The 27,350-nt window shown below is 45.0% G+C and overlaps 1 protein-coding gene across 4 annotated transcripts in view; it reads left to right on the forward strand.

The window, feature by feature from the left end:
- The window catches only part of HSF2BP (heat shock transcription factor 2 binding protein), a 77,428-nt gene that overhangs the window by 27,720 nt on the left and 22,358 nt on the right, over window positions 1-27,350 (forward strand). For all 4 annotated transcript variants that reach the window (XM_060009765.1, XM_060009766.1, XM_060009767.1 and 1 more), the window contains 2 exons: window positions 7,987-8,104; window positions 19,040-19,143. In XM_060009765.1, the coding sequence (XP_059865748.1) occupies window positions 7,987-8,104; window positions 19,040-19,143 (222 nt within the window). The remainder of the gene's footprint in view (window positions 1-7,986; window positions 8,105-19,039; window positions 19,144-27,350) is intronic.

Raw genomic sequence — 27,350 nt, forward strand, 5'->3', positions numbered from 1 at the left:
CAGTAGTTGTGGCACACAGGCTCAGTAGTTGTGGCTCGCAGGCTCTAGAGTGCAGGCTCAGTAGTTGTGGCGCACGGGCTTAGTTGGTCCACGGCATGCGGGATCTTCCCAGACCAGGGCTCGAACCCCCGTCCCCTGCGTTGGCAGGCGGATTCTTAGCTACTGTGCCACCAGGGAAGTCCCTCCAACAACTTTTATAAGTGGACAGATATAGAACTTAAAAGAAGATGGCAAATTATTATCACAGCCCTGTGAAGATTGACTTGCTTAGCTTGCAAGTGGAAAACTTATTTTTCGAACTACTTTTTGACTATTTGAAAGTCATAATTGCACTCGTTGCCTCTTAATTCTGGGTTTCTTCATTCAAACAATGTTAGGTAATGATTACAGAATCAAAATTACCTTTTTTTTTTTTTTTCTTTTTTGCCACACTGCGTGGCTTGCAGGATCTTAGTTCCCCGACCAGGATGGAACCCAGACCCTGGCAGTGAAAGCACCGAGTCCTAACCACGGGACCGCCAGGGAGCTCCCCCAGATTACTTCTTGATTGTTGATAATTTATGGCAGGACTGGATCCAGCTTATCTTTTGTGGACGTAACAGTCCCACAGAGTTGACAGCAGAGCGCCCTGGGTCAGCAAGCAGCACTGCTCCTGGCTCCTCCACCTCAGGGGAGCAGTGCGGAGGGTGGGCGGGATTGAGGCCCAGTGTCCAGTTCTGCTTCTACCACTGGCCAGCCCTGTGTTCTTGACTCTGTGACCCTCAGCTTCATCTTCTGAGAAAAGAGTCTTAGACCCCAGATGATGACTAAGGTCTGCCCCAGCCCTGGACTTGTGCGGCTGCTTTGAGAAAAGGGGGCTGTGAGCCTTGCCTCCTGGATCAGGTGACAGGCTCTGAGCGGCAGTGGGTCTTTGGTGTGTGCCGTGTCATTGAGTTAATGTCCCTAGAGCAGAGCTTCTCAGCCTCGGCAGTAGAATTCTGTGTTATGGGGAGTGTTCTGTGCATTGTAGGAGTTCAGAAACATCCCTAGAATCTACCCGTTAGAGGCCAGAAGCAACCCCCAGTTGTGACAACTGAGAATGTCTCCAGATGTTGCCAGTTGTGTCCTGGGGGCAAAATCATCCTCCCTTGCCACTTGGAGACCACTGCCCTAGAGCACCGCCTTAACCCATCATGTACAGAGACAGAAAGGTTTATGATACTCCTGGATGTTAGAGGCAATTGTTGAGAGAGATTTTGAGATTGCTGAAGGCTGTTTTGGCTTCTCTGTCCCCTGGGCATGCTTCTGGCATGTTTGATGTAGTCTAGTCGTATAACTGGTCTTGCCAATTCAGGAGAACTTGGTATCTGTCATCTACCATATCCAGTTAATCACAGAAATTCTCTTCATCGTCTGTCAGTGGTTTGTCTTGGATAATTTGGGTTACTGTGTAATCTTTCCTTAGATAATGCCCTTCCTTCAGTTGCCAGAGTATGGCCTAGATAATGAGCTGTTGTTTTGGGGAATTGGAGTGTTTCTTTGGAAGCTCATCTCCCTTCTTAGCAACCTCAGTGAGGAGATAAACACAGTCAGCCTTAGAGTTTTCCAGACTAACGGAATGTAAGAGGAGGTTATGTATGTGTTGGATCAGAAGGACCCCACAAAGAACTCCACTGTATCCTTAAGATCTGGAATTAAGACTTGAAAGAAGCAGGATAGAACTTCAGTGAATCCCTGGGGACATGACTTTCAGGGTGAATTGTTGTTTTTTCTAGGTGAAGGCAAGTAAATCGGCCAATTTTATAGAATGTGACACTAAAGAGACCTGAGCATTAATCTGTTCCTGTAGAGAAGCGGCTCCAGGCAGGACGGAGAAGAGGAATTGTTCGCGGATTTTGGACAAATCCACATCCTCAACCATTAGAGTTTTTTTTAAGCAGGTAGCATTAAGCGATTGTGGGGCTGGTACAAGGAATTACTAGTCCTTTTTCTATTAAGCTGGTCATTGGTGGCCTATGGCCTTCCGTGGCTTTAGCTCTAGAGAAGATGAGGTAAAGATGAGAAGAATCATCTGGAGTCTTTTGGCTTTTGCCCCAGTTGTTTAACTCTGTCCATAGAACCAGGATTCTGGGACTATAGTTAATTCTTTGGTTATTTCTTGAATCTTACATAGTATATGGGCAAATAATATTCAGATCGGCTCTAATTTGTGTATAGGAGAATTTTCTGGGACTTCTAAAAATTATCCTTCTGTAGTGCCTTTTCTTTATCTGTTCCATTTACAAAATAAACATCTGTCCATTAAACTTTGCAGGGGCTGTGTCCCAGAGAAGGGAGGAGTATCTTTCTGATAATGGCCTCAGAGTCACAGTTACAGGTTGGGAGAAGCAAAAGATGCTGGGAGTCTTTCTTTCCTGAGAGTGCAGTTGCATGTTAAGGGAAAGAATGTGAACAAATGGAAAGAACAGGAATTATGCTTGTAGATGAGCCGTAGGAAAGTTGGGGGTTCTGCTTGGAGCTGTTTCCTTCATAGTGGGTCAACAGGTGATAGCCTTTGGCTGGCAGTGGCACTCTGTCACCATAGGCCTTGCCCTTGATTTTTTCTGTGACTGGGTGTCCTAACAGTCAGAGCATGCTCACTCCATGGTGGAAACTTATCCAGCCTGGTGAGGCAGGTTTGGCAGGTGAAAGCGCAAGGAGGTTATAAGAGGTATGGGAACACTTCCCGGGAGTCATGTTGACACTGCAGACTGACAGCAGCAAACAGGGAAGGACAGTAGACTCACCCCTCTCAGCTGGCCCTCAGGTTACAGGGTGTTTCTCTCTAGCCTGACTTCTCACCACAGAAGCCAGGTCACGTAAGTGGGAGAGAAACTGGCTTCTGGGAGCCACTTCCCAGCGGGCCTGGGCATTCCCTCCAGCTCTAAGGGGGTTTCCATACATAGTGTACAGAGGCGGTTTCCAGACTGAGGTTACCCATGGCCTTTGGCCCACTCCCCCACCCTGACAGCCAAATCACTGACTTGATAAGAAAGTACCACAGCAAATGCAAAGAAACAAAAACCAAACAGTAAGTCAGTCACAGTATTCATAGAGGAAACTTTCTTATGTTTCTTTCAAAAAACGTGATGTAGTGTGAGTGCTTCAGAAGAGCAGTTTATAGAGAACAGGTCCAGGATGAGCAGTAGAGACTGAGTAATCCACTGAACATGACAGTCATATCCCCACTGTTATTATTACTATATTTACTTTTTAACAGCTCTATTGAGATAAAAATATACCATACAATTTGCCAACTTAAAGTATGTAATTTGATGGCTTTAGTACGTTCATATAATTGTGCATCCGTCTCCACAGTCAATGTTTAAACATTTTCATCACCCGAAGAGAAGCTCCGCTCGCCTCAGCCATCATTCCCCAATCCTGCCATTCTTCTAGCTTTAGGCAGCCAATCTACTTTTTGTCTCTATGGATTCACCTGTGCTGGACATTTCATATACTGGGACCATATAACATGGGGTCCTTTGTGACTGGCTTCTTTCATTTAGCATAGTGTCTTCAAGGTGTCCATGTCGTAGCATGTACCAGTACTTCATTCCTTTCTATGGCTGAATAATATTCCATTGTTTGGCTATGCCACATTTATCCATTCATCAATCGATGGACATTTGGGTTGTTTCTACTTTTTGGTTATTATAAATAATGATGCTGTGAAAATTTGTGTAAAAGTTTTTGTGTAGATATATGTTTTCATTGCTCTTGGCTATACAGCTGGGAGTGGAATTGCTGGGTCGTATGATATGGCTTTTAGCATCTGAGGAACTGTCAGACCATTTTGTGACAGTGGCTGCACCGTTTTACATTCTCACCAGCAGTGCATGAGGCTTCTCCACATACTTGCCAACACTTTAAAGTTGTTTTTTGGTTATAGCCATCCCTAGTGGGTATGAAGTAGTACTTTGTCATGGTTTTGATTTGCATATCCCTGATGGCTAATGATATTGAGCATCTTTTCATGTATTCATTGGCCATTTGTGTATCTTCTTTGGAGAAATGTCTATTCAAGTCCTTTGCCCATTTCAAAATTAAGTCATTTGAGGGACTTCCCTGGTGGTGCAGTGGGTAAGACTCCCCGCTCCCAATGCAGGGGGCCTGGGTTCAATTCCTGGTCAGGGAACTAGATCCCACATGCATGCTGCAACTAAGAGTTCACATGCCATAACTAAGGAGCCCGCGTGCTGCAACTAAGGAGCTGGTGAGCCGCAACTAATGAGCCTGCGAGCTGCAAATAAGACCCAGTGCAACCAAATAAAAAGAAAAAAAATTGTCTGATACAGCCACTATGGAGAACAGTATGGAGGTTCCTTAAAAAACTAAAAACAGAACTACCATACGACCCAGCAATCCCACTACTGGGCATATCCCCTGAGAAAACCATAATTCAAAAAGAGTCATGTACCAAAGTGTTCATTGCAGCTCTATTTACAATAGCCAGGACATGGAAGCAACCTAAGTGTCCATTGACAGATGAATGGATAAAGAAGATGTGGCACATATATACAGTGGAATATTACTCAGCCATAAAAAGAAACGAAATTGAGTTATTTGTAGTGAGGTGGGTGGACCTAGAGTCTGTCATACAGAGTGAAGTAAGTCAGAAAGAGAAAGACAAATACTGTATGCTAACACATATATATGGAATCTAAAAAAAAAAAAAAAATGGTCATGAAGAACCTAGGGGCAAGACGGGAGTAAAGACAGAGATCTACTAGAGCATGGACTTGAGGACACGGGGAGGGGGAAGAGTAAGCTGTGACAAAGTGAGAGAGTGGCATGGACATATATACACTACCAAATGTAAAATAGATAGCTAGTGGGAAGCAGCCGCATAGCACAGGGAGATCAGCTCAGTGCTCTGTGACCGCCTGGAGGGGTGGGCTAGGGAGGGTGGGAGGGAGGGAGACGCAAGAGGGAGGAGATATGGGGACATATGTATATGTATAACTGATTCACTTTGTTATACAGCAGAAACTAACACACCATTGTAAAGCAGTTATACTCCAATAAAGATGTTAAAAAAATTGTCATTTGTCTTTTTATTATTGAGTTATAAGAGTTCTTTGTATATTCTAGATACCAGTCCCTTATCAGGCATATAAAACTTTTCTCATTCTGTAGTTGTCTTTTCACTTTCTTGATAGTGTCTTTTTAAGCAAAAAAGTTTTAATTTTTGATGATATCCAGTGTGTTTTTTCTTTAGTTGCTTGTGTTTTTGTTGTCATATCTAAGAAACCATTGTCTAATTCAAAGACATGAAGATTTACTCCTGTGTTTTCTTCTAAGAGTTTTATAATTTTAGCTTATACATTTAGGTCTTTGATCTATTTTGAGTTCATTTTTATGTATGGTGTGAGGTAGGGGTCCAGTTTTTATTTCTTTGCATGTGAATATTCAGTTGTCCTAGCACCCTTTGTTAAAAAGATTACTTTTTTATCCTTTCTCCATTCAGTTGTCCTGATCCCCTTCTTGAAACTCAGTTGATCATAAATTTGAGTGTCTATCTCTGGTCTCTCAGTTCTACCATTGATCTGTATGACTGTCATTATGCCAGTACCTTATTATTATTTCTATTGTCGAAAATAAGACAGAATTGTTACAACCTAAAGCAAAACTATCAGACATAATCTGCCTCAGCTCTTTATATTTTTTATCAGCATACATAATTCACACTAGTTTCATTCCTTAAATTATATAATTACTATGGTAACTTCTAGAAATATTTATAAACTTTAAAGAAAAATGAACCTAGGGGAAAAAAAGTACATTTTAACAGAAAATTAAACCAGCAGTCCTTTGTAGTCCTATGGTTGACTCATCAGCATCCCAGACAGACTGACAAATACTGGAGCTGTCTGAGCAGGAATTTATTCGCGTTTGTTTTACTTCACAGTTTGCTTGGAATGCAGCATTGGTATTTGCTATTATAATACTGGATACATGATAGGGGACTTCAGTTACCAGGACATTTGTTGTGTTCTGTTGGGTGTTGTTTCCTGCTCTGATACAGGGTACTTTTTTTCTTCAGTGATATATTAGTGATGTTCCTGTTATCTGCTGCTAGGTAACAAACTGCCCCCAACCTTTGTCTTTAAACAACGGTAGTCATTTATTTTGCTCCGGAACCTGCAACTTTCTCAGGGCTTGGCAGCGAGGATTTGCTGCTACTCTGCTGTCTGGGGCCTCAGCTGGGGTGACTCAAATTGCTGAGGGATGGAACAGCTGGGGGCTAGTGGGACATCTTCCTATCCTAGTGTAGTCCCAGGCTTCTCCAACTGTGTGCTTTTTCTGTAGTCTGCATCACGGCAGCCTCAGGAGAGTCAGATTTCTTTCCTAGCGACCCAGGGCTCCTAGAGCAAGTGGCGAGAGACGGAGGTGGAAGCTGCCAGGCTCTTTCTATCTTGCCTTGAAAGTCATGCAGCAGCTGCGCTGCATTCTGCTGGTCACACTGGAGTCTTAGGGCAGGAACAACCCAAGGTCTGCAAACAAGAGCCGTGGTTTACTGGGATGTCGTCTCTGGAAACTACTAAAGTATGTAGCTAGAATGTATGTTTCACTGGGGAGTTCCCGTATGTAGTCATAACATGAAGAATGTCTTCCCCAAAAAACTACCTTAAAATGACTTTGCGTTTATGATGCCAAATGCTTCATACCCCCCAAGTATTTCTTTAGTAAAACTAGAGTGTTTCATATGGTAGAAAATAGAGTCATCAGGTTCAAATTCATTGAACACAGAAGGTTACATTTGTATCAGTTAAGGGTCCTGTCTTCAGTAAAGTTATAGCTGTCATGAAATTATATACCAAATAGCACCAATGCAAGGAAAGAGGCAAAAAGTGCTGGAAGGACAAGCAGAAATGGGAAGAAAAATCTGTTAGGTTTAGGAAACTTTAATATATCTCTTTTGATCCTCCTCAGCTCAGATAAACAAAAATAAATAGGAATGTCCAGGATCTGATTTCATAAAGTTGTTCTGGTAGCATAGATGAAATTTTATATTCTGCCATTAGGTTACCGTTAATCAAAGCAGAACAAATCAGTGATAAAATTAATCTTCCATTCTTGATAGTTATTAGCAAACTAAAAATAGAAGAACACTTCCTTAAACTTGTAGAGGATCTCTGCTGGAGATTCACTTAACTGTGAATTACTGGAAGCATTTCCACTGAAGTCAGGAGAACGAGGATGCTGCTGCCCTTCTTGTCTCCACCCTGGCCGGCTCATTTGGGTTAGAAATTTTAGTCACTTTGAATCATGCTTTATTGTTAGACCTAGCTAAAGAAAAATCTTACCGACACATACATAAATATTCTGGATCACTGATGTGTCCTCACGGGTATTTGGGAATGTGACGGAGCCAGTGTTATCTGCAGTGGTGTCCATGGGAGTCCGTGTAGTGACTTGGTCTGGTCCCCATGCTGGTTCTGTGGGGCCTCAAGCATGAAGAAATGTGATACTTGCTGACCCACAGCAGGATGTACAATTTAGAAAAATTTCTTTTTGGAATCAGTTTTTGTATTCTCTCTTGACCTCATGATCTCAGTTTGGTATTCTGGTTTAGAGTCATTAGGATTTCACTCCCAGGGTTGAAAGTGGATTTTAGTGTCCTTGGTCCCAGATAAATAATCAGCCCCTACCTTCTGTTTGGACCCTGACAGCCCATAGCTGTTTAATCCAGTATTCTGGAGCCTGGTGTCCACTTGCTGTGCTGTGCTCAGGCTGCAGACGTATTTAGACCCAGTGCTCTGTTCCACTACTGAGGCATTTGCTAATCACAGCGGACGTCACTCACCGTTTTAGTAACGGCTGTGGTTGTCAGTTACCCTGTCTGGGCTGTTAGCTCTGTGGATAACCATTCTGTGTGTTCATTAAGTCTGCTAGGAGAAGGACAGCAACACATCCTCTATCTTGGACAGACTTTTGACGCTTTGTTTCATCTTTATGTTGCAGATGTAGCTGCCGTAGCAAGTGGTCGTGAATTCCTGGTTAACTCAAGTCGGGTGCTCTTGGACACCATACTGCAGCTTCTGGGAGACTTGAAGCCGGGACAGTGCACCAAACTCAAAGTGTACGGTGGATGATATTTAAAAGTTCATGTTTATTTACATAGTAGTTAGAATTTGCTGATTGGGCCCCTTTTTCAAGCAAATGCACTTAATTTGACTATAGTTCTAAAAAATAGAAGAAACAAATTTCCCGGAGAATTAAGGGATACACTCTCTATTCAATACTATTTTAGGAAAATAATATAAACAAAAGGAATGTTCCCACCTTAGGGCAATCACTGAGTCCCAGATGCTATCATGGGTGAACTTCAGGGTGAACTTAGAATAGGTGATGGTTTTGACAGCACCCCACTTCCAGGAGCCAGGATCCGGACTTATTTTCCACTGGTGCTTAACAAATTACCACAAACTTATTGGCTGAAACAACACCTCCTTCAAGGTCTGTAGGTCAGAGGTCTGAGTGGGCTTGGTTGGGCTACCTACAGGGTCTCAAGTGGCCCAAATCAAGGGTTGTCCAGGCAAGGCTCCTTTCCAGAGGCTCTGCACAAGAATCTCTTCCACGTACATCCAGGTTGCTGGAAGAATCCAACTCCCTGCGTTGATAGGACTCTGGTCCCTGTTTCCTTGCTGGCTGTCAGGCGGGGCCACGTTTAGCTTCCAGGGCTGACTGAATTCCTTATCACGTAACCTCACCCCATCTTCAAGTCACAACAGCTTGCCGAACCTTTCTCACACTTCAGAACCTCTTGGATTTCCTCCTCTTTTGCCCGCCAGAGAAAACTCACTGTTTTTTTTTGTTGTTTTTTTTTGTGGTACGCGGGCCTCTCACTGTTGTGGCCTCTCCCGTTGCGAGCACAGGCTCCGGACGCGCAGGCTCAGCGGTCATGGCTCATGGGCCCAGCCGCTCTGCGACATGTGGGATCTTCCCAGACCGGGGCACGAACCCGTGTCCCCTTCATCGGCAGGCAGACTCTCAACCACTGCGCCACCAGGGAAGCCCAGCTCAGTTTTTGATGGGATCACGGGTTTATATTTGGCATAACTGGATAAACTCCCTTTTGATTAACTCAGAGTCAGCTGATTAGTAACCTTAATTGTATCTGCAGAGTCTCACTGCCTTGACCAGGCAACTTAATGTGACCGGGGTGTTATATATCGGTCTCGGGGATTAGGGCAGGAAACGTTGACCCATTTTAGGATTCTGCTACCACACCATTTATTTCAAGTGTTTGCTTTTAGTTCTTGAGCACTTCATTAAATAGCTTCTCTAAGTCTTTGTAAGATACTTCTCACATCTGTGTCATCTTGGCCTTGGAATCTCTTGGTTGTCTTGCCCCACGTGAGTTGGGATTTTTCCTGTTTCTTTGTAGGCTGAGTAATTTTGGGGTTGTATTGTGGACATTTGAATATTATGTTTTGAGACCCTGGGTCTTGCTTAAATCTTATGGGAGGTGTTGATGTTTTGTTTCAGCAGCGGTCAGCCTGGTTGGGTTTAGGTCACAAGTTCTGACCAGCCTTCTCTGTTTGTGGCTTCCATGTCAGTTCCATTTTTTTTTTTTTTTTTGGCCATGTTGCACAGCTTTTGGGATCCCAGTTCCCTGACCGGGGACTGAACCCCGGCCACGGCAGTGAACGTGCTGAATCCTAACCACTAGGCCACCAGGGAACTCCTTTCAGTTCCATTTTTAAGAAGCTTTTGCAGTGCTGTTGCTGTGAGGCTGATCCCTCACCATCGTCTCCTGCTCTGCCCCTCATGTATGTCCCTGTTTGGGACCTGGATGATAGTTGATATTTTAGTTTTCAGAGTCTTAGATATGCTGTTTATGATCAGATCCACACATGCAGAGCTTGGGGTGAGGCCAGGAGTCTGTAGACGACCTTGTGGGGTCACATTCCTGAGCCTTTTTTTTTTTTTTTTGCGGTACGCGGGCCTCTCACTGTTGTGGCCTCTCCCGTTGCGAGCACCGGCTCCGGACGCGCAGACTCAGCGGCCATGGCTCACGGGCCCAGCCGCTCCGCGACATGCGGGATCTTCCCGGACCGGGGCACGAACCCGCGTCCCCCGCATCGGCAGGCGGACTCTCAACCACTGCGCCACCAGGGAAGCCCAATGCTGAGGTTTTATATGCCCTGAGGTCACATGTTTCTGCAGCTAGGCCCAGTCCAGGGCAAGAAGCAGGAGTTCAGAGGATCACATTTCCTTTCCACAGAGTTTGAGTTACCCGAGGACTCCCATTGCCAGCACGGTCACTGCTGCGAGATCCCGCTGCTACTCCTCGAGCCTGAGCAGAGGGCTTCTCCTGGTGCTCTCTCTGTGTGGTTCGTGCCACCCTGGGTTTGAGGGCTGAGTGGTAAACTCTTGGTTTGGTGGTTCTTAAAATTCTGGTCTTCTTCCCAATCCACCTGCAGAGACATTTACTTGCTTACTTGACAGTTTTCCATCTGACCCCCAAGCACAGCCGTGTGCGGGCTGTCAGCCTCAGACCCGTCTTGGGATCCCTGTGCAAAGCGGCCTGAGGCAGGTCTTGCCGCTCCGTTCTCTGTGGCTGCCTTCTGATATGCCCACTGTATACCCACTTTCTCCATCGCTGCTAGTGTCCAGCCTGAGTCCTCCAGAGCTAGGACCCTTCCTGTACTGCGAGCAAACCTCCTGTTCCGTTTGGCCTCTCCACACCTTGACTGTAGTTTGCCTTTTTCTTGGGGGTTTTGCTTTCCTCGCCACCGTCATGGTCAAAGGCTGCCCATTTTCAGCAGCTTGGGTGCCTCAGACCCAGAGATGGGGGTTTTTACAAATAATTATTTAGAGCAGTTGTAGCTTCACAACAAAACTGAGAGGAAGATGCAAAGATTTCCCATGTACCCCTGTCCCCCCACGCCCCATGCGTAGCCTTCCCTGTTATCACCGTCACTCACCAGAATGGGACATTTTCTACCGAGGGTGAACCTACTTTGGCACGTCAGTCACCCAAAGACCATAGTTTACCTAAGAGTTTACTCTGGGTGTTGTCCGTTCAGGGGATTTGGACAGATACATTATGACACACGTTCATTATTACAACAGCATACGGAGGGCCCTGGGTTTATCATCACGTGGGTTTCCAGCCTCTGAGGTGGAGAGCCCGTCGTGGTCCTTAGACACATGCTCCCTTGCTCAGCTCCCTCCTCCCATCACTCCCCGAACCTCGCTGAGACTCCTGCTGCTTACTGCTTCTCTTTCCTCCACGGCCTCCCCTCCGTCCAGCTAACCTGGACCCTCACCACCATCTCCTGATGCTCTGACCTTGGACCGGCCATCCACCTTCTCCCTTCCTAGCTGTGGTGATGCTTGAGGAGAAGGTTTCAGATGCACAGAGTCATGCCGTTTCACCCTCACCTGGTCCTGAGTCCCCCTGGAACCCTCCTCTGCATCCTTATCGGTGCCACTTTCATCTCTACCGTGGCCGGGTCAGACTCAGACTCTCTCTGTGACTCCGACCCCTGCGCTGCTCTTCGGCCCTCTGTGGGGCAGGGGCACTTATCCCAGCAGGTGGCTCTCCTTCCTGCTCCCCAGGGAGAGCCGAGGCCTGTGGGCCTGAGCTTTCTCGTCTCTCTGCCTCACTTGTGTATACCCTCTCACCCTCACTTTCTTCTCTCATGTGGCCTTTTGGGGGTTCCACCTCTGGCTTTGATTAGCTGTGCTTTTGATTAGTTGCCCTCTGGGATTTTGCTCAATTAGCTGTCATCTCCTGCTTAGGCATTTCCAAGTTCTCCCTTCCACTGGCTCCTTTTCAGCTGACTTTCTCCCAGCTGTGCTGTGATCACCTTCAGCGGCGCCCTAGGGTCCATATCAGAGCATTTCCAGCTCTGCTAGGATTTGGGTGGCTTTGGATTTTCCACGACATGACACGTTTTCCCAGAATGAAGGGCTGGCTTATGTTGCCCTGTTCCTTTTGCTTCCCTTGAAGTCCCCATGGGCCCTTGGGGTTAGTGGCCCTTTATAACAGACTTGATTCTACCGAGGGGCCCCAGGGCCACCTCTTTGGTGACAAGTGGGGCATTGTTGTGACTTGGCCTCTGTGAGTTCTTTCCGGGTTATGTCTTCTCAGCCATTTAATTTCTCGATAGCTCCAGTTTATCTGCCTTTTTTTTTGGAAGACCCTTTTTAAACTCTCCAAATCTAGACACTTCCAATATCTGGCCCTGAGGGCCTCTCAAGGTGCTTTCTGCTGCCAGCAGGAGGGCTGGGGTGCTGCTTGCTGTGGTGGTGTATCTTTTAAGCCTTGGCTTCCGTATCTTCAAGGGGATGACCTTCTTGCTACACCAACCAGGTCTGTGTTCTCTGTTGATAATTTTTAACATTCACATCAGCCTCTCAGGTGTCTGCTCCATATGGCCACTTGATAGGACTGTGGGCAACCCCAGGCCGGCCCTAGACCAGGCTCCGTCTGCCAAGGCTAGGGAAGTCAGTGCTGCCTGGCAGGGGCTCTTGTCCACCTCTTCTCTGTGCATTTCTTCTTACTTAGCCAGCACTCGGGGTGTGAAGTGTCCGGAGATTCCCCATCCTCACCAGCATCGGTCCTTTTCCTTCCACCTCCAACCACGGGGCATCAGCCTGGCGCACAGAGCGTCTGGTACAGGCAGTTTCTGTGCGTGTCTGGGGTTGTACCCTGATCTTGGGATTCTGAGGGCCACCAGGTGTCGTGCTGGCCTTGAGCCTGGTACGATGGACCCTCAGAAACTCCTGGTTGTGGCTTGTTTCCCCACTGCTGTCGTGTGACACTGGTGTTGCCGTTCTCCTTGACGCTCAGTAAGAGCTGGACAAACAATTTTTGTTTCTCATCGGAGATCTGGATTTCAGGAGTTAGGATTACTTCCAGCCTTTTAAATTCTCCCTGGTTTCTTTTGCACTTAACTTTCTCATTAACTTTGTCTCATTGCCCGTCCTTCATTAGGATGTTACCAGTCCTATTGACACAGGCCTGGGACAGGTAACCCACCTCTGCATACTTACTCCAGGGAAAGTCCTACCCATAACCCCAGGACGCGTGCAGACATGTCACAGCAGCTGTGTTTGTCACAGCACGCACTGGGAACTGACCTGAACCTCTGTCCGCTGGAGAATAGAGAAATGAATTGTGATCGGTATGTTGGGACGCATCAGTGAAAATACGTTTGAGCTATGCAGATCAACACGGACAGACCTCTGGCGGTGGTGGGGAAGATTGCTGCGGTATGCGCTGCTGATACAAGTGTGGAGGACGGGACCGTCAGGCTCTGTATATTTGCTGCAAAGGTACATGGAGATGCACGCCTCTCTCCCGTAGCAGATGAGATAGTGGTTCCCACCTGCCTGAAGTCCGAGTTCAGACGGAGTTCATGAAGGGGATTTGACTATGGTGAGGAGGTTTCTTTCTTCACCAGGGAGGTGGGTGTCGTGTTGTCTTTTTGTGTGTCTTCTCTGTTAAGTAGTAGATAAAAATTAATCTAAGGTACTTGATTAGGATTGCGTATGGCACATACAGGCCACAGATTTTTAAGCTCTGACTTGACTGGGGAGGGGGCCCGAGTCTAAAACAAGCACGTTCACTAGTCAGTTACTATATCCTCTTTAAAAATTGGTGGGGGGCTTCCCTGGTGGTGTAGTGGTTGAGAGTTCGCCTGCTGTTGCAGGGGACACAGGTTCGTGCCCCGGTCCAGGAAGATCCCACATGCCGCAGAGCGGCTGGGCCTGTGAGCCATGGCCTCTGAGCCTGTGCGTCAGGAGCCTGTGCTCCGCAACGGGAGAGGCCACAGCGGTGAGAGGCCCGCGTACCGCAAAAAAAAAAAAAATTGGTGGGCCTCTAACTGCGAGTTTCTGTCCGTCATTTGGTCTGAAGTGTCTGACTGTATTGCTCTGCCAATTGCTGCTTTCTCATGTAACGTGTGCAGTCTTATCTAAGAACTGTATTACTCTTTGTTCCTTAAAATTACTTGATGGTGCTAATTTGGCTAATTTAGATTTTAGTCAGTTTTGGATGACTGATCTGTGGGTTTTGTTTCAGGTCAGTAGACATCACAAGTCATGCCTTTTGGTTTATTTTTATGGTTGGCTTGTTTTGAAGTACTGGGTGTGTTTATTCTTTGTTGCTTCTAGGTTACAAGTTATAATTTCTTTTACAAGGAAGAACAAGGTAGCTCACTCGCATCACCTTTACTTTGAGCACCTCAGCCTTGGACGTCAGACTGTCTGGGGGGTGGCTTTCTGACGTCTCACCAGGAGAGCCCGCTCAGCCTCCAGGCGCAGGCCTCATGTATCTAGGTGGAGAGAGGGCCTCGTCATTCAAGGAGAGTTACTTGCGTAGCATTTTAAGTTTACTACTACCTTTATTTTAGCATTGCTTTCAGTCCTCCTATTATCAACGTCAGATGCCTCTCAAATTCTCAAGACTGCAGAGATGGGGAGATTGCTCTTTTGCAGCCCATGAATCCATTTATAATGTATCTTCTGCTTAGGTTCATGGTGGGAAGCAGAATTTACCTACTTTTTTGTCAGTGGAAGAAACAAATGACTCCTAGTACTACAGTAGTTTGGGAAATGACATTTCCTTTTAATACTGAAGTAGCAGAAGAGTGAATTGAATGGGCGGTCTCTTTTGACCTGACAGTTGGAACTTTGATACATTATTTACAGAGTGCTTTTTTTTTTTAAAGGGCATATGTTGAACTCATACTTTTTTTTTTTAATTAATTAATTTATTTATGGCCGTGTTGGGTCTTCATTTCTGTGTGAGGGCTTTCTCCAGTTGTGGCAAGCGGGGGCCACTCTTCATCACGGTGCGCTGGCCTCTCACTGTCGCGGCCTCTCCTGTTGCAGAGCACAGGCTCCAGATTCGCAGGCTCAGTAGTTGTGGCTCACGGGCCTAGTCGCTCCGCGGCATGTGGGATCTTCCCGGACCAGGGCACGAACCCGTGTCCCCTGCATCGGCAGGCAGATTCTCAACCACTGCGCCACCAGGGAAGCCCTACAGAGTGCTTTTGGTTGGAGTGGAAATGTTGGAATAGAAAGTATTTGCATAAGAAACAGGAAGTGGTTCAGGGTTCGTTGTTTGCTAAGTCGCGGTGTGACCTTGGAGGATTCTCTCGTCTTCAGAAAGATGTAGCCTGGCAGTAACATGAGGTCAGGCGGCACCATGGCCATGGCAATTAGTTTTGTTCCATTTTAGCTTCTTTTTTTTTTTTAATATTTATTTATTTATTTATTTAGGCTGCGCCGGGTTTTAGTTGTGGCCCACGGAATCTTAGTTGCAGCATGTAGGATCTAGTTTCCCGACCACGGATCAAACCCGGGCCCCCTGCACTGGGAGCGCAGAGTCACCCATTGGACCACCAGGGAAGTCCCTCATTTTAGCTTCTTAATGTTGGCTGATTGTGACCAAATATGAAATTTTAGAGACATTTGTCAATTTGTGTTTTTGCCACCTCAAAGTTAAACAGCAGTCAATGAAAAATTTCAACTAGACATATTATCTGGAGTTTGCCCCATATTTCAGTCATCACCCAGATATTAACTTTGCCTCTTAAGATCTAGAGAAGATTGGCTTATTTTCTTTTCATTATCTAAAGCAGGAGTTGGCAAGCTTTCCTCTAAAGGGCCACATAGAATATTTTAGGCTCTGTGGACCATGCGATCTCTGTTGCAGTGACTCACTCCTGCTGTTGTAGCCTGAAAGCAGCATAGGAAACACATTGAATTTTGAGGAATTCCAACTATCTGTGTTGGTGATCTGAACTTTTCTCTTCTTGAGATCCTGGATTAGAGATCTCAGAAAATTCTCGTTAATGTGTTGAATTTTCCTCATGAATGTGACATTTGAACATCCCTTAATAACTCATTAAATGGTTACTAGTGCATAGATTTTGGATATCTGTAAGAATTGTCAGGAAAACTTGAAAACATTTGTAATTTTGGCTCATTTTGTGGCCTGTGGCGAGGTTGAAAATCGTAATTTGAGACCTGGGCATTACTGTTCTCAAGGGTGCTAGTCTGGTGTTCTCTTCCTGGACGGCAGCATTGCCTTGACTTTGAAAATGCCCATGGAAATAGGAGGAGAGACAGACCGTCTCCGCACGCTGCCCTGCTGAGGCTCTCAATCGCTGGGAGCTGGTTCACTTTCCATGTTGAACCCGAGCACTTACCATGTCCCGGGTACTGTACCAGCCTACGTGTCTGTGAAGACAAATCAGCCGTGGAGCTTGCTTTTGACAAACAAAGCTTAGTGGGGAAACCAGCTATTTTTTTTTTTTTTTTTTGTGGTACGCGGGCCTCTCACTGTTGCGGCCTCTCCCGTTGCAGAGCACAGGCTCCGGACGCGCAGGCTCAGCGGCCATGGCTCACGGGCCCAGCCGCTCTGCTGCATGTGGGATCTTCCCAGACCGGGGCACGAACCTGCGTCCCCTGCATCGGCAGGCGGACTCTCAACCGCTGAGCCACCAGGGAAGCCCAAAACCAGCTATTTTAACAGAAAACTGTAATAAACATTTTCCATGGCATGCATGTATGTGTGTACCATAATTTAATCGATCCCTTATTAATGGACTAAATCGCTATTATTGATTTTCCTTTTGCCTCAGGCTCTAGTATGTTTTGGCATAGTACTATTACTGATCCCATCTCGATTTTAAATTTTGATATATTGCTTATTATGGAATTGTTGCAGTAGTTCTGATTTTTAAAAGTTGCTTTACAATATATTTTAAAAACCTTGGTTACTAAGCTTTTTTGGCACCCCTTTTATTTGCATCCAAAGCAAGTGCCTTGTTCTCCTCACCCTCGCCGGCCCTGCTGGTTAAATGTTCAGTTGTGCACACATAGGACACTGCAGGAGATGGGCTGTGGGCTCTGGGCTCTGGTACCTTTTCCTGAAGAGAACTGGTGTTTGTCCTGACAGGCAGTTAGCTCTTCCTGACTCCTAAACCCTGGCCCCCCCGAGGTGGTCAGTGCCAAATCTGTGCCTCGTTCCGTGGTTTCCTCTCACTCTCCACTGGGCTCGGTAGTGTCTGCCTCGTCCAGTGGCCGGGTCAGAGCTGGCCGCAGCCTGGGCAGATTCTGCATGCTCGCTAGTGCTCCCCTTGTCTGGTAGCTGCCTTTCTGGGCTTCCTCCTCCCTAGCTTTGCTCCATTTCCTGCAATTTCTTTAGCTCTCTTTTTAAAAAGTTTATTTAATTTATTCTTTTTTGGCTGCGTTGGGTCTTTGTTGCTGTGCACGGGCTTTCTCTAGTTGCGGCGAGCAGGGGCTACTCTTCGTTGTGGTGCGTGGGCTTCTCATTGTGGCGGCTTCTCTTGTTTCAGAGCATGGGCTGTAGGCACCTGGGCTTCAGGAGTTGTGGCTTGTGGGCTTAGGAGTTGTGGCTCGTGGGCTCTAGAGTTCAGGCTCAGTAGTTGTGGCACACAGGCTTAGTTGCTCTGCGGCATGTGAGATCTTCCCGGACCAGGGCTCGAACCTGTGTCCCCTGCATTGGCAGGTGATTCTTAACCACTGTGCCACCAGGGAAGCCCTTCTTTAGCTCTCTTTTCTGTTTAGTATTTCTCCTTTCCCAGGTGTCAATTACCCTTGAGTTTTACAGTTTGATTATTAAAGTTTTAATTCTTGTAGGTTCTACTGGGTTCTTTTTTGAGCTGCCTGGTTATTTATAATACTCAGTAGCTCCTTGATGATGTTTTAAATTTCTTTTTTGAATTATTTATACCTATTAAACATAGCTGTTTTCTATTTGGTAATTGATACTTGCAGTATCTGATAATTTTTTTTATGCTGACTCTGTCATTGGTTCTTTGTGCTGTTACTTTAAGGTCTTATTTTTCATGTGTTTTGTGATTTTTATTATGAACTTAAAATTGTTAGCACTGTATTTGTGAGAATTCTTTGAGGACCCAGTTGAGGGTCCTTTCCTTTAAGAGAATGTTTCTTGTGGCCGGGTGGCGGGAGCAGCTCCCATCCCAGGTCTACTTTCTTATTAAAATTATTGGCTTGTGGACTTTCAGGCAATACAGAAAGTACGCAATCATGCCAAGCTTGACAGTTCACTCCTTCCTGGCTTTCTGAAGGGGTCTGTGCTCTGAAGTCCTGTCTTGTGTTGGTCTGAGGCTTTTCTTTCTGTCCCTCTGCACAAAGGCACTAACACTGACATTCTGTGTCTCTGGAATCTGTCATCTTTAGGGCTCACCTTTCTGAATTTGAGCTCTCACTATGTTCCCGATTAGAGATGTTTTCCCTTCATTTCTTACAAGGTCATTCATTTTTTCAAGACTTTGCAAAATATTTGTGTAGCCTTTTCTATTACTGTACAGTATGAAGTTTTGGGGGTCTCTGTATTCAGCAGTATTATCAGAAACCAGTCCTATAGTTTTCCAGTTTTTAATAATATTCGACTCTGTATTACTAGTTGTGGTCAGTTCCCAAGACCACTTGTAAGACCCTATTTAACTCCAGGTCAGTAGGATCGTTGGTTGTTAGGGGTGGTTGGATTGTGGTGCTCTCCATCCCTTTGCCGTGGATTAAACAGGATGGTACGGCCTGACCTGGCCACCCAGGCATCATGGGTAACATTCACTGAATGAAAGGTAGGATTAAATTTTAAACAGTGAATTGAACTTTTAGAGTACAGTATACTTATGAATGGAGGGTTATCTGTCTATAAATGCAGGATTGGTACTAAAAGGGGTTACTCAATGAATATGGTTTTGAGGTTCCCTGTGCCCACTTTGCATATGTGTCTCTTGATTATGTGAGTTATAAGAGGTGGTGTTACGTGGCAGTATTGCTGAAGTTTCCCATTTTCAGGTAGCCTCACAGAGACAAATATTTTACATACTTCTGCTTACTATACCTGTCATCCAGATTGTGTTAGAGTTGGGCATCTGAAGCGTACGGGCATGAGGGCACCCCTAAGTATGCTAAGGTCCTATGAACCAGGAGATATATTTAGGGTGGCGCAGTATGGAGGGGCAGCGTGTCAACACCATTTTCTTTTACATTTCAGATTAATGCTGATGTCCCTGTACAACGTGAGCATCAATTTGAAAGGCTTGAAGTACATTAGTGAGAGTCCAGGATTCATCCCTTTGTTGTGGTGGCTTCTGAGCGGTAAGGATGGGCTTTACCCGTGCGTCTCCTTATACACCTGTTCCCCTGTGGCAGGAGGAGGTCGTAAAGTATTAGAGATGAGGGTTGTTCATCCCAAGGTGTTCTCATGCCTTCCTAAAAAAAGATTTCAAATTATAGAAAACTCACTGGTATGCTGTTATTTCTAGTTCTGTTTCTGAAGTATCGCTTTCAATTTAGTTATGATTCTGTGACACAAAGAAAAATTATCTAATGAAACAGCTAATAAGTGGCTTTAACCTGTCCCTTTCACTGTGAACGATACAGCACTATGTATGCTGTCTGTGGCTCTGAACATCAGGTGTAGGGAAATCCCGTCGTTAAGCAACGTGGGGAAAAAAGAAATCTGAGAGATTGCAGCTCTGAAGTTCCATCTGTCTATCTATCTATCCATCTGATGTGTTTTTTTGTTTTCTTTGGAATAAAAAGCTGTCTTTACTGTTTCTCCGGCTTTTCTCCCTAACCACCAATTTAACCTAAAATTTTGTCCCAATCTGTTCATCATACTTTTTTTTTATATAAATTTATTTGTTTATTTTTGGATGCGTTGGGTCTTCATTGCTGCATGTGGGCTTTCTCTAGTTGTGGCGAGCAGGGGCTACTCTTTGTTGCGATGCACGGACTTCTCATTGTGGTGGCTTCTCTTGTTGCGGAGCACGGGCTCTAGGTGCGCGGGCTCAGTAGTTGTGGCTTGCAGGCTTCAGTAGTTGTGGCACGCAGGCTCAGTAGTTGTGGCTCACGGGTTCTAGAGTGTAGGCTCAGTAGTTGTGGCTCGTGGGCTTAGTTGCTCTGCGACATGTGGGATCTTCCTGGACCAGGGATCGAACCCGTGTGCCCTGCATTGGCAGGCGGATTCTTAACCACTGTGCCATCAGGGAAATCCTGTTTATCATACTTTTTAATAGCATGTCTTCAGTAGGAACATATTTCATTCAAGTGTGCAAAAAAATTACCTTTCCTTATTTTTTTGTAATTCAGATCAATCTCTGTTTTTGAGCTTCAGTTCCATTTGGTGGTAAATGCTTATTTTTTGTAACAGGTTTTTTGAGGTATAATTGACATGCAATAAACTGTACACATTTAAGGCAAACAACTGGTAAGTTTTGACGTAAGTTATACACCCATAGAATCATCATCACAGTCAAGATAATGAGCACACCTGTCACTCTCGAGAGGTGCCTTGTGCTTCTTGGATCCCTCCTTCCCGTCCCTCTGTTCCCCTCTTCCCAGAAAATCGCTTTTCTCCTTTCTGTATTACAGGTTAGTTTTCATTTTCTACAGGTTTATATAAATGGAACCATGCACTGTGTATTCTTTTTTGCCTCTCTTCTTTCACTCGGCATAATTATTTCGAGATCTCTCCATCCTGTGTGTATGAATAGTTGATTCCTTTTTATTACTCAGTAGTACTCTGTTACGTGGAGAGACTGCAGTTGCTTTATGTATTCGGCTGTTGATGGACATTTGGGCTGTCTTCAGGTTTTGGCTCTTGTAAATAAAGCTGCTGTGAACATTCTTGTATGTTGTTGCCTGGACACCGGCTTTCATTTCTCTTGGGTCAGCACCTGGGAGTGGACTGTCTAGCTCACGTAGTAGGTATTTTTGTGGCACTGCCAAGCTGTGCTGCAAAGTGTCGGCACTGCTTTGCACCCCCCAGCCCCCGCCCCAGCAGAGAGTTACCGCCTCTGTTGTGCATATCCTCGTCAGTGTTCGGCATGGTCCTTCTTCTTAATTTTAGATATTCTGGGAGTGGTGTGATATACCTCACTCACTTTGGTCTTAATTTGCATTTATGTTATGACTAATGATGTTGAGCATTTTTTCCTGTATTTATTTGCCCATCCATATATCTTCTATGATTAAATGTCTGTTCACACCTTTTTGCCCATTAAAAAAAATTGGGTTATTACTCAGCCATAAAAAGGAACAAAATTGGGTCATTTGTAGAGATGTGGATGAATCTAGAGACTGTCATACAGAGTGGAGTAAGTCAGAAGGAGAAAAACAAATATCGAATATTAACGCATATATGTGGAACTAGAAAAATGGTACAGATGAACTGGTTTGCAGGGCAGAAATAGAGACACAGATGTAGAGAACAAACGTATGGACACCAAGGGGGGAAAGCGGCGGGGAGCGGTGGTGGTGGTGGGATGAATTAGGCGATTGGGATTGACATGTATACACTGATGTGTATAAAATGGATGACTAATAAGAACCTGCTGTATAAAAAAAAAATTGGGTTGTTTCAATTGAGTATTGAGGTTCTTTGTATATTCTGCATACACATCTTTTGTCAGATATGTAGTTGGCAAATAATTGCTCTCAGTTTGATGCTTGTCTTTTCATTCTCTTAAGAGCATCTTTAAAGAACAGAAGTTCTTAATTTTTTTGGTGAGGTTTAATTTATTGTTCTTTTTCTTCTACGAATCATGCTTTTGGTATAGAAATTTTTGCCACACGGATTTTTAAAATGTGTTTTCTTCTATTAGTTTTATAGTTTTGCATTTTACATTTAGGTCTGTGATCCATTTTGAGTTAATATTTATATATGTTGAGTGGTATGACTCAAAGTTGGTTTTTTTTGTTTTTGTTTTTTTGCATAAAGCCACCTAGTTGATCTAACACCATTTGTTTGGAAGACTCTCCTTTCTCCACAGAATTGCCCTTGGACCTTTGTTGAAAATCAAATGACATTATATGAGAGGGTGTAGTTTTTGGACTCTATTTGTTCTGTGGATCCATTTTTGTAGCATTATGCCAATACCATACTTTATAATAAATATTGAAGTCAGGTAGTGTAAATCCTCCAACTTTGTTCTTATTTTCCAAAGTTGTTTTGACTCTTTCTAAGTCCTTTGCATTTCCATACGAATCTGAGGATCAGCTTGTCACTTTCCAACAACAACAAAAAATCCTGTTGGGATTTTTATTAGGATTGTGTTGAATCAACAGTTCATCTTGGGGAGAATTGACATTTTAGCAATACCGAGTCTTCCAGCCAATGAAATAGTATATGTATGTCTGTTTATTTAGATATTGTTGGGAGAGCAGAGGAATGAACCTCCTCTGTTTCTGGCTGTCTTTTCAAGGCTGCTTCTGTAGTAAACCCCCATGAAGGTAGAGCTACCGTCTCTGTCCAGAACAGAGGGTGGGTTTGTTTACACTCATGCAGTAGGGATAATGCTTCCCTCTGGGGAAAAGGTCTGGCAGGATTACTCCCATTATGAAGGATTTGGGTTCCCTGAGTTTGGGTTTTCTCTTCTGTAATGCAGCCCATGGCATATGCCTGGCGCTGTGGAATAGGGTCTCACTGAACTATGCTGACCCTCTGGATATGGCCGTTGCCGTGGAGGAATACTGTTCTTTGCCTTGGACACAGGGGTGTTGTCTCTCCTGCCAGCATCCATGAGACTCTCACATGCTGGCTTATTAACTTGCAAGTAGGGTAAAGCCCCAGATCTTCCAAAGCTGTAAGGAGGTGGCCGAGAGGGCTGTGTTTGTATTTTAGGAGGCCTCCTGCCCACGAGGGCTGGGTATTTGACCAGACAGCTTTTTTCTCTTGAGAACGTGAGCCAAGGAACCCATGGAATCAGAGGTGGGTCTTGGGCTAGAGGTGGGCAGCTATCCCGGCTGGTCGCTGTGGGCCACGTGCCAGCAGATGGTGTCAGTCGGCAGGGGTGGGGGTGGGGAGAGGGCGAGGATAATTAAATAAAGGTCCCTAACACTCCTGGAGTGCCAGGCAGTGTGTATTTACAGATTTACTTCTCTAAATACCCTTATAAGGCAAATATTACAATTTGTGTTTTATATATGAGGAAATGAGCACGCAGGGGTGAAGTGACTTCCTTGAGGTCATACAGCTTCTGGGTGGAAGTCCGGGCAGTTGGGTTCTAGGTCCCTTCTCCCAGCCACCCTGTGGACCTCCGCTCCGCAGGAAGTGCCCCTGAGGTGGATGCTTATTTCCCGGTGACCTCTCTCCCTTCCTTGTCTCCTGGTGTGGCGTGGCTCAGCCTTAGAGAGAGATGTCCTGAAACCTTGCGCCCCTCTCTGCTAGCTTGCAGAGTGATCCTCCAGCGCCTTTTGCCAGTTGTTTACTTTCGCATAAAAAGAGGGCCTTAGGCTGAATGTTCTCTAGGGCCTTTTCTAGCTCTGGTGCTCCAGAAACGTTCCAGGGCCGAGTGACAGTCCTTACAGTTTCGTTTTAATTTAGGCAGCTCTCTAGGTTGCCAGCAACCCAAGAGTGTCGGTTCCTGACCCTCACCAGAGGTGGCACGCTTTGACCAGGGTGGATTGTTCCTGCTTGAACTTCGGGCCCTGTACGGTGGGGGCTGGGGTGAAGTTGCCTTAATGCCACTTTTTGCCCCGGGGCCATCAGGCTGTCTTGCTCATGAAGGCAGTTACTGGCTCTTTTGACAGTGTGCACAGCCCAAAGCCTAATAAATCTTTTGAGATGTCATCTTGATGTTATTTGCTATCACAGTCAAATAAAGACAAGGTCTACCAAGCCCAGCATGTTGTCCCCTGATTTATCCATGGAATTAATTTAACTTAAAAATTGAAATTTGTTATAGAACTTGGTGTGTCTTTTAGGAAGGTGAATATATATTTTATTATAGAATAGGGAAACAGAAACAAAAGTAGTTCTCTGGAAGAAGTATGTGCATCTCGGTGCCTGGCGGTGGTGGTGTGATTGTTTTCATAATTCTAGACTGTCATAACTGCTTAGGACTAAGAGAATTTAAAAACTGGGGCTTCCTTGGTGGTGCAGTGGTTGAGAGTCCGCCTGCCGATGCAGGGGACACGGGTTCGTGCCCCGGTCCAGGAAGATCCCACATGCCACGGAGCAGCTGGGCCCGTGAGCCATGGCCGCTGAGCCTGTGTTTCCGGAGCCTGTGCTCCGCAACGGGAGAGGCCACAACAATGAGAGGCCCATGTACCTAAAAAAAAAAAACAAAACTGGATTATTCTTCTTTGCTTTTAGGTAGATCTGCTTTATGAAAATATACTAGAAAATAAGAATCTCTCTTAACTTTTAAAAGATCTAGGGAAAAAGATTCCATTACTTCTTTCAATAATTGGTTCCTACATTTGTCAGTTTTCATGTTAGGAAATTTGATATGTTTTAAAGAACATGGACTTTGGATTCATTAGACCCAGATTGAAGTTACAGCTTGTCTACTTGGGAACTTACCTTTTAGGATCCCTCTTTTCTGCTCTGCAAAATGGGGATTTCTACCTCAAGGGTCTTCGCGTATATTAAAATGCAGTAGTGCCTGGGCCAATACCTAACATAGTGGGTGTTAAAGAGGTGTTAGTTTCGCTTTTTATTTATAATCTAAATCTTTTATGCCACAGTGGAAGCTCATTTCCTTTTAATTCCTTTGACCTAAAGGTGGCAAGTTGCTTTCAAGCATCCGGACTTCTTTGATCCAGGGTACAGGACCAGTTGCTGTTAATCATCCCTGACTAACTAATCTCATTTCCTTTAACCTTTGCTGGGTTTCATTTTCCTTCCCTTTATTCAGCTGTGCTGCTGGCTTTTTCCCAGGCTTTCTCCAAATTCTTCACATTCCTCTTAAGCCGAAGAACTGGCTCGGAACTCTAGCAAATAGCTGATGAGGACAGTGTTTTTGGGAGGGACGGCCATTAACGGTTATGTAACCGTTAATGCAAACGGGCGTTCAGATCACACCTGTAACTCTTTAGTGCTGCATTTCCTACTCACATTTACAATGTTGAACAGCCACATAGGCATTTGCTTCCCATCGTACATTTATTTGGTTTATCTAGTAATATGAAACATTGATCGTTCTACCCAATTTGTATTAATATCTTTAGCCCAGACCTCTCTCCTGAGCCCCAGACCCATATATCCGACTATCTACTTGACATCTCCACATGGACAGCTAGTGGACATTCAAACTCGGTGTGTTCAGACTAAATTCCCAATCTTCCTCCATTTAGCTCTACCCACGGCCTTCCCAGTCTCAGTTGATGGCAGCTCTATTTTTCCAGTTTCTCAGGCCTGTGAAGACCTTGGAGTGATTCTTGTCTCCTTCTTCTCTGATACCCACGTGCAGTCTGTAAGGAAATTCTGATGGCCCTGCTTTCAAAATACATCCATAATCTGACCACAGTCTGCCACTACCACCAGGTTTTGAGCCTCCCTCATGTTCTGTTTAAAAACTTCAGGTCACCTCCTGCAGATCTCCCATCAGCCCATCCCTGTAGACCATGAATTGGGAGGCAGGGGTATAATGGCCTAGATCCTGGACAAGTCTCCTTACTGAAAACAAATGTCTGGTGAGATATAAAAAACACTTTAAAAGCCCTCCTTTGAGCTAGAAAAATAGTAATTACACCCAGAGCACAAAAGCCAAGTGAAAGTGAGATGCCAGAGAGGTTAACAGAGACTTGAGCTAACTCCTGTTCTGAAGGCATTTGTCAAGATGACCTTTAGTTTCCGTGTCCTAACAGGGTGTGGGGACAGGAAACAAAGCTCAGTTACCACCCTAAATGAGTAGCCAGGTAGGGGACTCCCAAAGGTACTTACCAGCATTGTCAGGGTAGACTGAAGGTATGCTTCCTGCCCTTGGAGACTACAGGAAGGTGGCCTGTTTGACCTTAGGGACTGAACACAGTGGGGGAAAATCTCTTCTGAGAATAACCGTAGGCTGTAGTGGAGGAAAAATGTCCTCTGAGAATTAATCACTGTAGACTGGTTTTCATGCAGCTTCGAAGCCTGAATTCAAACCACCCAGGCAGTCCTCGTTTAGAGAACAATGCACATCCTTTCTGGAGGATTCTTTGACTTCAACCGGTTCATACAGATAAGGTTCCAATAGTCAGAGCTCACATATTAAAAATTACAAAAGCATGGAAGTATCATTAGTGAGATAACGTGACATAGACCCTAAAGAAGGTTTCAGGTCTAAGAGTTATCAAATCAATGTAAAATAAGTGTGTTTACTGTGCTTAAAGAAAAAAAGAAGGGATTAATATATGAGTAAAGAGTGAGAGATTGTGAAAGTGACTGGGCAGATCTGAAAAAGGGTCAAATAATATTTCTGGAAGTGAACAATATAATGATTGCAATTATAAATTTAACAGACAGCTTTAACAGCAGATTAAACATAGTTGAAGGGATAATTAGATTGATGCAGACAGTTCTGAAGAAATTATCCGGAATGAAGCACAGAGAGACAGAGATGGAAAATCGGAGCGGGCAAGAGACAGAGGAGAGACTGGGCACTGGACGGTCAGCGTTCTGGGCAGGGAGGGGAGGGCGAGTGGGACAGAAGCAGCGTTAAAGGGATAATGCCAGAGAAGCTCCCCACCCTTGTTCGCACTGAATTCGAGAAGTGCACCTGATTGTAAGCAGGATGAAGGACAAGGAATCTGCACTAAGACACATTGTGATGAAAACCAGAACATAAGAGAGAGGAGGTCTTAGAAGCAGGCAGACAGAAAAGATGTATACCTTCAAAGGATTGACACTTTGACTGACAGTTGACCCCTTCACAGCAATAGTGCAGTATCTTAGCACGGAGAGGAAATAACTGTGAACACGAATTTGTATGCTTCTCTCCCCCCGCCAACAAATAGCTTTCAGAGCAAGGGTGAAATAAAGACATTTCAGACAAACAAGAACTGAGAGAGTCTGTCACCAGTAGACCTTCCCAGTAGGAGCTTCTAAAGGGTGTCCCTCTCTCTCTCTCTCCCTCTCTCTCTCCCTCTCTCTCTCTCTCCCTCTCTCTCTCTCTCTCTCTCTCTCTCTATATATATATATATACATACACTTCAGGAGGCGCTTGATCTCGGATGGAAAGTGTGAGATGCAAGTGAGAGCAGTGATCAGAGGCGGTAGCACATGTATCAATAAGTCAACATAAACACCGACGAACAGAAGAGCCAAACAGTAGAATACCAAGAGCAGAGTGGTAGCATGTGCGCTGGGAGGAGGATAGGCAGAGCGGCAGCATCGTGAGGTCCAGCCCTGTTCAAAACCGAGAGCCGAAACAGTGGCTAATTTCAGACCTTGATAGTTGGCAGGTGAAAATTTCTAGGATCACGTGGAGATAATAGAAATAGACTCTATGCCTGTAACGTTAATACAGGATAAAATGCGATGTAAAAGATAATTCAAAAGGTGGCAAGTAAGAGAAAAAATGAAAAACTAAGATGGA

Source organism: Delphinus delphis, chromosome 4, assembly GCF_949987515.2.
Source record: "Delphinus delphis chromosome 4, mDelDel1.2, whole genome shotgun sequence".
NCBI lineage: Eukaryota > Metazoa > Chordata > Mammalia > Artiodactyla > Delphinidae > Delphinus > Delphinus delphis.